Genomic DNA, 10,881 nt, shown 5'->3' on the forward strand with positions numbered 1-10,881 from the left:
GATGGGGATTGTAGGAGGGGTTATATTGACTGCAGTACTTCGTTTTTTAATTCCAGTTTTTGTAGATACCATCCTGTGTTCAGCACTACCTATTGCAAGAATTTTTCTTTGGTGTGGGCCGTATTTCCATTTCAAACTGTGCTGTACTACTTTAAGAGCAGGAAATGATCTTAGTTTGATTTGTCACCAAGAAAACCCCCTTGCTTTTATGAGGAAGTTGATCTAAGTGCAAAATCTTAGATGGAGCTGAGCAGTGACAGCCATGTACTGAACACATTGAAGTTGTTCTTGTACCCGAGGGTGGTATGCGGTGCTACCCAACTGCAAGCATTTCATATTTCCCTTTGTCTCTAGCCTTGTTTAGCAGACTGGAAGCTGGAAATAGTGCCTTAGTCCCCATTCCTCCATGGATTTAAAGATCTGAATAATTTTTTCTCTTTACTTGCAGCTAGGGTGTAATGTGTAACTGTCCCAGGGTCTCTGGTCTTTTCAGTAGGTGTTTGAGAGTCGTCTTGTTGGATGCACTGTGATAGTGCTGCAGGGGCTCTAATTTTGGCTTGGACACTCACTGTTGGCAAAGAGCTTCAAGGGTTAACCTGCAAGCTGACTGTGAAGTAGGGAGAAATACTTTTTCAAACATTGTATTAAAACATTTTTATTATCTATGAAAAATAGGCAATATATCCATATATAGACTTGTGGGATGATTTTGCTCTTGTTAAGTTTCCAGCTGCGGTAAGCCTCTGATATTGCTGACATTTTTGTAACATGGCTCTGGATTTATTCCGGAATTGCTGTCAGAAGAGGCTGAACTCTGATCCTATTGTACTTATTTTGCAGAGAGCAACCTATTCCCCTTGCCAAAACAAAGATGTGCGTGCTGGAGTTCCTTGGAAAATTACTTCCTTTTCCTGCTTTTTTTACGCACTCAAACAAATTGCCCAAATTGTTGGTGAAGAGGAAGATAATCTGTATTAGAGACAGACCCATACTCTTCTGGAAATGAAAAATGGTATAATGTTCTAGAAATTAAAGGTCTAGTATCATTGGATGAATTCCTCTTTAGATCTCCTCTTCTAGCAAGTATTCTGTTAGTCCTTTGTATTTTCATGTGGAAAAGTCCCAAAGCCAGTGTATTTGTGTGAAGGGCTATGCTGAATATAGTACTGCGAAGGTGAAGAGGTTGTTTTCAGTCTGTTTAATCATTACAGTATTCTTTATTGAATGATAATACAGAAGGTAAGTATTTCGGGCAAGAATTTTGTGCAATTTCAAATAAAACCAAACATTTTTTCCTGACCTTTCTCTGTTTGATTTCTTACTGGATCAAATGCCAAAGGACTTGTTGGGGGCTGGGTGAAGGCCGAAAACCTGGAGTTCCCTCTGGTGGCTGACTGCTGTTGGAAAGTGCAATGTATCTTTTTAAAGGAGTAATACTGTGAATACATTAAAGATGAGCAGAATGAAAACATCTATAAAATATTCATCTAAAATAGACTTCTGTCTTTCTACAAGACACTCTTCACAGCTTGTGGTATATCACAGCCACATAAACAAAATTAAATGCTGCTTGTTTCAGACTGACTTTTTGCTTAGAAAAGTGTTGTGTAGCAGAGGCATCTCTGTAATGAAAGGATACTATGTTAGAATGAGGAACTGGCTTTTCTCAAAACAGATTAAATTTCTAAACATTAAGTATATTGGTAGTGGTAATTACTGTTTTTGAGGAGAAAATGCTCTGAGTATTCTGTTCATGGCACCAAATGGATGTGTGCATGAGGGTATCACTAGGGAAAATGAAATCTCCTGTAATTTTTTTTTTAAACGACCCCCAATTTTAGAAGCTTCTTAATGGCTTTGTTTGACTGCATCCTCTCATAAGTCTCAGAATTATTAAAGATTGCTGCATGTTTATTGCAAAACAAGCTTCACAGGTGTGGTTATGATTGCACTGAGTAGAAATGTCCACCGTATGCATATCTCACCACATTGTCTTCAACATTTGCCCCTTTGGAAGCTTTTATTTGACTCGTGCTGCATCATGAAAACAATATCAAAATTTGCTCCCCCCTTTATCTTATTAAAAACTGAGGTTGCACATTTTTTCAGAAAATAGAGGACATTCTGCAAATGGCTTAAGGAAAACAATATTTTGAGTTGTGCCCTGAACCCATGAGGTAGGCTTTGCAAAAGGCTGTACATAAATTTCTGGAGATAGATTTGGGGGGTTGGGAGGTGATGTATACAGTAATCTTTGGTAACATGCCAATATTTACACTGCCGCAACTATCTTGATAAACAACATCATGGTGTTTGGCTGGGCTAGAAGGCTGCCAATACACCACTTGGAACTGTCTGGTGTGAAAACAATAGGCTGTTTGCAAAAGTCAGTCCATCTTGTTTATTGGGTCTGAACTGAAGTATCTGCCTTCATTATTGACCTTTTCTTATTGCATCCAAATTCAGAGATTTTTTTTTTTCCCCCTAAGTACTCTGTGTATTCAGTGTCTCTGCTAAGTTTATGTCTAGTGCTTTAAGTCTGGCTTATTTTACTTCGAAGCCTAAGTCTTAAATTTTCTTAATGCTAATCATAGGGAATTTATGATGTGAGATGTGTTGTCAGTGTAAAAAGCTGATTTGTAATACATACCTCTCAGTTCTGGGTTGTGGTTTTTTTTTTCTAGGGTACCATGGGTAATATGAAAAATAACAAGTGGGATTACCCACATGTTGCTCTGTATAATTCAAAGAAAAAAACTATGCCAAATGTGAACTCGTTGGAAAGAGATGGAGTTTTTGAGTGCATTTTCAATGAAATTTATCAACTGAACCTCAATTATTCCCTACCTTCCCTTGAAACAGGTCTCTCCTGATATTTTTTTTTTTCTTCCCCAATTGTTTAAAAAAAATTACTCCCTTTGACTCAGGCTCTTGATCTGGGGAAGCTGTTAATTTTCTAGAAGTCTTTTGGGGAAACATTTTGACTGTGATGCTGAATGTTTCCAGAAGTTGACATGTTCTGGACATTCTGAGTTCTGCTGAGCTTTTCCTTTTATGTAGTCCTTTTACGCTTAGATCCATTTTAGATGGAGATACTTATAAAAAGATTCTGTTTTGAAAGGCTTCCCCCCCAAGAGCAAAGTGAATCATGACAAAACACTTGATTTTAAATTTCTGCTCTTGGGAACTTGTATATCTTGTTTGGTTTCAGAGCAGGAAAAAATGACAGTATTGTTCCCATCAAGGAAAAAAAAAATCTGCCCAGGTTGTATGGGTTTTTGCCCTGTAACTTTCTTTTAAGCTTTTAAGTTGTCTCTATCTGTGGTAATTTTCTGTACTCCTAAATGCTACTTCGGCTCTGATTTGTTTCTTCTAGACTAGTTTTAGTGCAGGATCTCTCTTCTGAAACAGTAAACTCCAGTGAAGTACTGAAACTATAAACAGGGTGTTTATTTAGACTTTGAACTAGGCCCCGATATTTGACTTGAGGGTCAGTTTTTGTAGTCTCAGCTTTACTTGGATCTTCACTTGAAGTCATAGTCACCTTTTGTCTTGAGCGGAGAACACTTAGGGTTTTAAGCTTTTAGAGTTTTTTTTTATTCTTTTTTTCCCATTCTTTTGGGAGCGGTGCAGACACAGTACAGTCCTTCAAGTCTAACTTGGTACCTTGCTTTTTGGAGTGGGGGAGGATATGTTGGCAGGCTTCAGAGATAGCTTATCGAAGCTACAGTTTTATGGACCTTAATTAAAATAAGCTATCTTGGTCAGGAAATCTTTTGATCTTTCAATTAAAAACTTAACCTCTCTACTGAAGTAAATTGCTATTTTGGGGGTTTGGGGGCATATTTTTAAATTGTTCTAAAATAAATAGGAATAAGTGCATATGTCAGCACAGCACTTGTATACAGCTGTTTTTACGTCCACGGAAAGACATCTGGGGCTTTGAGTTCATGCCCATGTAAGTCTTTGTATTCTTGCATTGTTAACTCATAGATCAAATGCCATCTTCATGTTTGAAACATTGTGATGTAGAATATGGAAAAAAGGTATTCCTGTCTTATTTAATAGACTAAACAGTTTTTTATCAATACATATATTCCACTTAATTACGTACTGCTTAGAAATTTGAGGTGAATTGACCAGCCTTGTGCCCTGAGATGCCAGCCACTCTTCTGAGCGAGCTGGCTGCTTTTTGAGTGGATAGAAATTGCTAATGAAAAGCCTTTTACAGGTTTAAGAATTCCCTTTCTGGTATCTTACTGCATTCACTTGTCCTTTATTATCTAACGATTCCTTATAAATCTATGTTTTACAGATTGAGGAAAGGCCAGAAAAAGACTTTGAGAAGGTAAGAAGGATGTTATGAATTATTCTGACAATACTGCTTTTTTCACATTCTTTTTGGTAGGTAGAACTCGCAGTGAGTGTACAGAAATATATAAAATCCATCATGGGACAAAAATTTGAATTGTTGGAGCCTTCTACTACTACACTTTTGAAGAACTTTTCAACCTCTGGTCATTCAGATGTTAAGTAGTTGACCTTCAACAGCAGTTGGCTGAAATTGCTTTAGGCTAAGCCACATGAATACTGTGTTTGCTTATTAGATTTTAATTATGGTATTATGTAAAAATAAATAATAATAAAAAAAGAGGAGGATACTGCAGTACTGAGAAATTGGATTAATGCAGAACCCTCAGTACAGTAAAACAGTTAATGTCGCTACTGCTGCAACGTAGGTAAGTATCCATGAAAGGAGAGGAGCTTGAGAGGTAGACAAAAGCATCCACAAAATGTATTATTACAAGTTTTGAAAATACCTGGCAAGATGATACTAGCCCCTGTCTTGTTCAATATTTTTATCAATGATCTGGATGAGGGGATTGAGTACACCCTCAGTAAGTTTGCAGACGACACCAAGTTGGGTGGCAGTGTTGATCTGCTCGAGGGTAGGAAGGCTCTGCAGAGGGACCTGGACAGGCTGGATCAATGGGCCAAGGCCAACTGTATGTGATTCAACAAGGCCAAGTTCCGGGTCCTGCACTTCGGCCACAACAACCCCATGCAGCGCTACAGGCTTGGGGAAGAGTGGCTGGAAAGCTGCCTGGCGGAAAAGGACCTGGGGGTGTTGGTTGGCAGCCGGCTGAACATGAGCCGGCAGTGTGCCCAGGCGGTCAAGAAGGCCAATGGCATCCTGGCCTGTATCAGAACTAGTGTGGCCAGCAGGAGTAGGGAAGTGATCGTGCCCCTGTACTCGGCCCTGGTGAGGCCGCACCTCGAATATTGTGTTCAGTTTTGGGCCCCTCACTACAAGAAGGATGTTGAGGTGCTGGAGCATGTCCAGAGAAGGGCAACGAGGCTGGTGAGGGGTCTGGAGACCAAGTCTTATGAGGAGCAGCTGAGGGAACTGGGGTTGTTTAGCCTGGAGAAAAGGAGGCTGAGGGGAGACCTTATCACTCTCGAGGGTGTAGCGAGGTGGGTGTTGGTCTCTTCTCCCAAGTAACTGGTGAAAGGACGAGAGGAAATGGCCTCAAGTTGTGCCAGGGGAGGTTTAGATTGGACGTGAGGAAAAATGTCTTTACTGAAAGAGTGGTTAAACATTGGAACAGGCTGCCCAGGGAAGTGGTTGAGTCACCATCCCTGGAAGTATTTAAAAGAGGTGTAGATGAGGTGGTTAGGGGCATGGTTTAGTGGGCATGGTGGTGTTGGGTTGACGGTTGGACTCGATGATCTTGGAGGTCTCTTCCAACCTTAATGATTCTATGATTCTATTCTATGATTCTATTCTATGATTCTATTCTATGATTCTATGATTCTATCATTCTATTCTATGATTCTATCATTCTATTCTATGATTCTATCATTCTATTCTATGATTCTATTCTATGATTCTATGATTCTATCATTCTATTCTATGATTCTAAAGACCTATGATTCTAAAGACTTTGTCTAAATAAGAATTAATAGTTAGAAGCTAAGTCATGCAAACTCCTATTACAATAGTGTTTAAATATATCTGATCTGCCTTTTCTCATTAGTTTCCCATGTTAAATCTTGATATTTTGATTTTTCTTCCTAGAAAGTTACATTTTAGTCAAAATTGCATAATTTAGAAATGTAAGGGTTGGTGTAACGTGTGTATTAAAAAAACAAAAAAAAAAACAAACAAAAAAACAAAAAAAAAAACAAACAAAAAACCAAACCCAAAACAAAAACAACAACAAAAAACAAAACCAAACTACAAACCCACAATGTATCTAGAAAAAAACTATAACCATTTTTAACTGTGTGTCATTGTAGGGAGCACGTACTGTTTCAAGTTTATCAGCAGCTACTTTAGCTTCTCTGGGTGGGACTTCTTCACGAAGAGGCAGTGGGGATACATCCATCTCAGCCGATACAGAGGCATCTATTAGAGAAATAAAGGTAAGAAATACTTAAAACCAGCATGAATTGTTAGGAATCTGTCTCTTAACTATGTCTCTTTTGATCAGAATGTCTTTATGCCTTGCATTTGATAAATTGATAAACTATAAGATTACTTGAAAGTAGTATTGATGTTCCCATTACTGACTATAGCAATTGGCAGTAAGAATTTGGACTGACAGGCTAATACTAATTATCACTGTCCCTCACGTTGTTATTAAATAGACTAATATTACCTAAAGGGTATTATTAAATATGCTTTAGACTTCTTCCCCAAAAAAGAAACTGCTTTGTCTCCCCCTCTTGGCAGCTCAGACAAAACGAATCGTGTGCTGTAAATGAAAAGTGAATAGCTTTATTAGGCAGATGCTGCTGGGAAGCTAGTGTGTATTGCAGGAATATTTGGGTAAAGTCCTATGGCATATGATAGCAGAACAGACTGATCATAATAGACACATCTCATCCTAACCTAATGGAATAGGAAGTGGTCTCAGTATAGCACACTGATAGGAGGATTGAAATAATGCAAAAAGCACTGCACTTAGTGGACGCTAATTTGGGGAGGGGATTTTACTTTGTAATCTAATTCGTGATTCCATGAAGTTAGAAACATTTGAATAGCAAATAGGTATGCAATCCAGTGTTCGTAATTGAGTGCAAGTATGGGTACTCCATAGCTAATTTTTTTTTTAACCTGGTTTTTAATGCTCCATTCTGAAGACTACTTTAAAATGGGGAATATGAATTCTGTTAGCTTTCATACATACAACTTAACAACTCTTCTGAAATTACAGCCAGTTAAAACATCTGGAATTTGTATTAGGAGCTCAGATACAAGCAGGTCTGTCCCAGTTTCAGCACTGTAAAACAGCTGAAAGATAGCCATTTGCTGGTGACCAAGGACAAAAGAGGAGAGAGACTGTGAAATAGAACTTACAATTAAATTTAGTGTGACAGATGCTATTCATACAGTCTTGCCTACATATCCAGTATAGCCTATATTTCAGGCTTGCTTTTTGGCGGTCCTTACCCTTAATACCAGAATTCCTCAAAGAGCGTGATAATCAGTGAAAGAGGTGGAGAAGGGCTGTGTGGCTGGGGCATGTAATTGTTGGAGGATTTGAAGCTGGGTTTGCATCTTGTCCTTAACGTTGGAGATTTCATTTTTTCCAGTCAAGAGGAGCAGAATTAGCATAAACTTCTAACCAAGACATTTCATTGTCCGGCAAGGCTTCAGGTTAGGATCAGACCGCTTAACCTGTGTGGTAGAAATATTTAAATGAGAACTTTGAACACTTGCTTTTCCCTATCAGCTGCGCTTCTGCCGGTTAGTTTCAGTGGCATCATTCACCTTTCTCACCGTTTCCCTCAGGATATCTATGAGTTAAAGGACCAGATTCAGGATGTAGAAGGCAAATACATGCAGGGACTGAAAGAACTGAAGGTACTGGTTTCCTGCAGACTGGGAGTGTGATCATTAACACCAGCTAAACATTCAGAGAGTCAGTGTGAGACCTAGAACTGACCTTGCATGCTTTCTTCTGGGAGGGGTTGTAAATTGTGTGAAAAGCATTTCATTAACTGGAAAAGTATCTGTTCTGACCTTGATTGATTGTGGTGAGAAATGCTTCCAAATGTTAACTGAAAGGTTGCTGATTACTATTGCATATTGTCTTTGCTGTTTTAAGAAGGTAATTGTTTTGCTAGCAAATTAAAATTATTAGGATTTTTTTTATAGTTTCCTAATCCAGGAAGCCTCCCAATATTGGAAGATGCACTAAAACTCATGTCCTACAGTGCTATGAAAAATTGGAGTTTAAAAACTTGTATGTTTTTGTTTTGATAAGATCCAGCATGCCTTTGGAAAGCTATGTGTGTGAGGTGGTGGCTATTGTTTTGGTTTCATATTTAGAAATATGAAGACACCCTTAAGCGATTCTTGTAACAAAACTTCACATAACAAAGCTTGTTACGTGAAGAATGAACGCTCACATCAGTTGGCACAAAGGAAGCGCTTACCACTTTCATGAAGTCGTAAACGAATTTTGGTGCAACAACTAAATTGTGCATCCACATACCACCACCTCATAAGTGAGCAGCAACATGAGCTGCGTTTTTTGGAAAAGGCAGTCTTGCAAATATGTATGTAGACGTCCAGTCATATAATGCAATATTTATCAGCATTAATTGTTGACTGTGTCATCGGCTCAACACTGTGACAGGTGAAGATGCTGCCATCTTAAGTGAGTTCTCAATGGAAAAAGAGTAGTTTGGCCCTTTTTCTGTAAAACCTGACTTTTTTTTTTTTTTCCCCTGATCACTGTGTAGCAGGTGTAGCAAAATAATCACACTGCATAAAAAAATGTAGATCATTTTTCAGTTTGTGTCCCTTAGACTGCCTTTTGTGGTGATTTGTACCTAAGCCGCACTGGTTGATGCTAAGGAAAGAAAACGTAGCATGCTGAAGGAGTGGTGCAGCAACGACTGTAACTTCTTACTTGCATATACTTCCTTTCCAGCTGATGTCTGAGGTTTAATCCTACCACTGTTTCCAAATCCTGGCTGCTTTCCGTTGCTTGGTATTTCTCATCACTGGGCTGGAAATTGCGCCAAAACACAATTTGTGTTTAGAACTGTACAAATTCATGTCTGTAAAGACAAATTCTCTTATTTGTCAATAGAAATGTAAACTAAACTGATTCAAACTTAATTTTGTCATCATCTCACCGCTATCATCCTCAGTTCCATTGACCGGATGATAAGGGAAGTATATGAAACTCTCACCTGTGCTTCAGATGTAATTATTAGAATTACTTAAGTTCTGTGAGAAATTGCTTGATCTGTAAACTGAAATGTTGACATGAGTGTCCTCCTTGTTTGTGTATTTGCACTGTTTTCTTTATGTAATGCTTTGATTTTAATAGAGAAACAAAATACTGCAAAGTTTGACTGCACAACATGGAAAATGATCCTGATCTTTATTTTGCCATCATCTGTTATGATAAATACTTTGGTATCCTATATTCAGGTCAAGTTGATAGGAGGGGTTTTCGAGACCCTGGGAATTGTATCTTACAGAGTACATTTGTAAAGAAGCAATGTGATATAGGAAACCTAATGAAAATGATACATCAGGTCACAAAAGCTGCAGCTTTTTCATGGCAAATTCTAATTCCTGAGTCAGTGTATTTAGTAGTGCCCACACTGCAAGGATCCCTGAAATTTGTGAAGTGGCTGTCAAACTGCCTTAATTTAAGGCCTAAGATCACCTAAAATGATCTTAAATCAAGGTCAGTTTACCTTTAAAAAAAAAAAAATTCCAACTTGTCATCTTCAGCAGCTGCTTTGAGCTGCCAGTGTGCAGGGGCAGGGGGAGGAGGGAGAAGGAGGAAAACTCTTGAGAAGGCAGAAGCTGAAGCAGCAGAGAACGGGAAACATTATCCGTCCTGAGGTAAGGTTCCTTGCTTGTAAACAGACGTCTGGTGGGAACACAGGGGAGGTTATCCTCACCTTGGGACAGTTGGTAAGCACATCATTAGCACTGGTTTCTGTAGGAGTACTCGGCATGCTTGTGGTTTAGTACTTAATTTTTGTTCGAGGGCTTGGTTGGCACAGTGTCTTTTATAACTGACTCTGACTGTGGTTGCTCATTCTTTGCAGGACTCTCTAGCTGAAGTTGAAGAGAAATATAAAAAGGCTATGGTGTCAAATGCTCAACTAGACAATGAAAAAACAAATTTCATGTACCAAGTAGATACCCTGAAGGATGCACTCTTAGAGTTAGAAGAACAGCTGGCAGAATCCAGGCGGCAATATGAAGAAAAAAGTAAAGTACGTATATAGCTATGGCCTGTTATTTAACAGGGAAGGACCTGGGGGGGACACAGAGACCTTTGGGAGGAGGCAACCAAATTACTATTCAAGATTTTAAATAAGTTATTGTTTTAGTTACTGTTAAAGCAAGTGGAATAGCAGCATATTACGTGGTTGTGATCATACAAATGGGAATCTTCCCTAAGTTTCTGTCTTGTAAAGCAATTTCTGAAGAAGTGAAGAAATGTTTTATATGGTAAGGCTGTATTGATATTATCACATGTCCTTTTATATCCCATCTTTAAAGTAAATTAAAAGGTTTTGTTCATAGTGACTCCTGGAGGATTCCTTTTTTTTTTCTTCTTCTTCTGGAGTATTCTTACACACAAAGCTCTCTTCAGAAGGCCCGTGGGACCGTTGTGCAGTTTATATAGTTAAGGCAGCTACTTGGTTGAGAGTTGAATTAAGTTTTACATGAATTCAGCATCCAACAATTAGTGAGTTGGTGTTAAATAATAAAGCTGTGACTTGTGTTAGCTTTTCAGAACTGGCTCTTTAGCTTGGGGCATTTGACTATAGTGCACTTCAAAACACATAGTTCCTGGAAGATATGGTGTGGGTTTTTTTAAAGTTTGCAATTTC

The 10,881-nt window shown here is 38.6% G+C and overlaps 1 protein-coding gene across 6 annotated transcripts in view; it reads left to right on the top strand.

Annotated features, from left to right (window-relative positions):
- The window catches only part of LRRFIP1 (leucine rich repeat (in FLII) interacting protein 1), a 119,544-nt gene that overhangs the window by 88,222 nt on the left and 20,441 nt on the right, over positions 1 to 10,881 (top strand). For 5 of the 6 annotated variants that reach the window (XM_009329633.1, XM_009329631.1, XM_009329630.1 and 2 more), the window contains 4 exons: positions 4,316 to 4,348; positions 6,301 to 6,426; positions 7,799 to 7,870; positions 10,087 to 10,257. In XM_009329633.1, the coding sequence (XP_009327908.1) occupies positions 4,316 to 4,348; positions 6,301 to 6,426; positions 7,799 to 7,870; positions 10,087 to 10,257 (402 nt within the window). The remainder of the gene's footprint in view (positions 1 to 4,315; positions 4,349 to 6,300; positions 6,427 to 7,798; positions 7,871 to 10,086; positions 10,258 to 10,881) is intronic. The other variant, XM_009329632.1, reaches the window with a different exon arrangement.

Source organism: Pygoscelis adeliae, unplaced genomic scaffold (assembly GCF_000699105.1).
Source record: "Pygoscelis adeliae isolate BGI_AS28 unplaced genomic scaffold, ASM69910v1 Scaffold7, whole genome shotgun sequence".
Lineage (NCBI taxonomy): Eukaryota > Metazoa > Chordata > Aves > Sphenisciformes > Spheniscidae > Pygoscelis > Pygoscelis adeliae.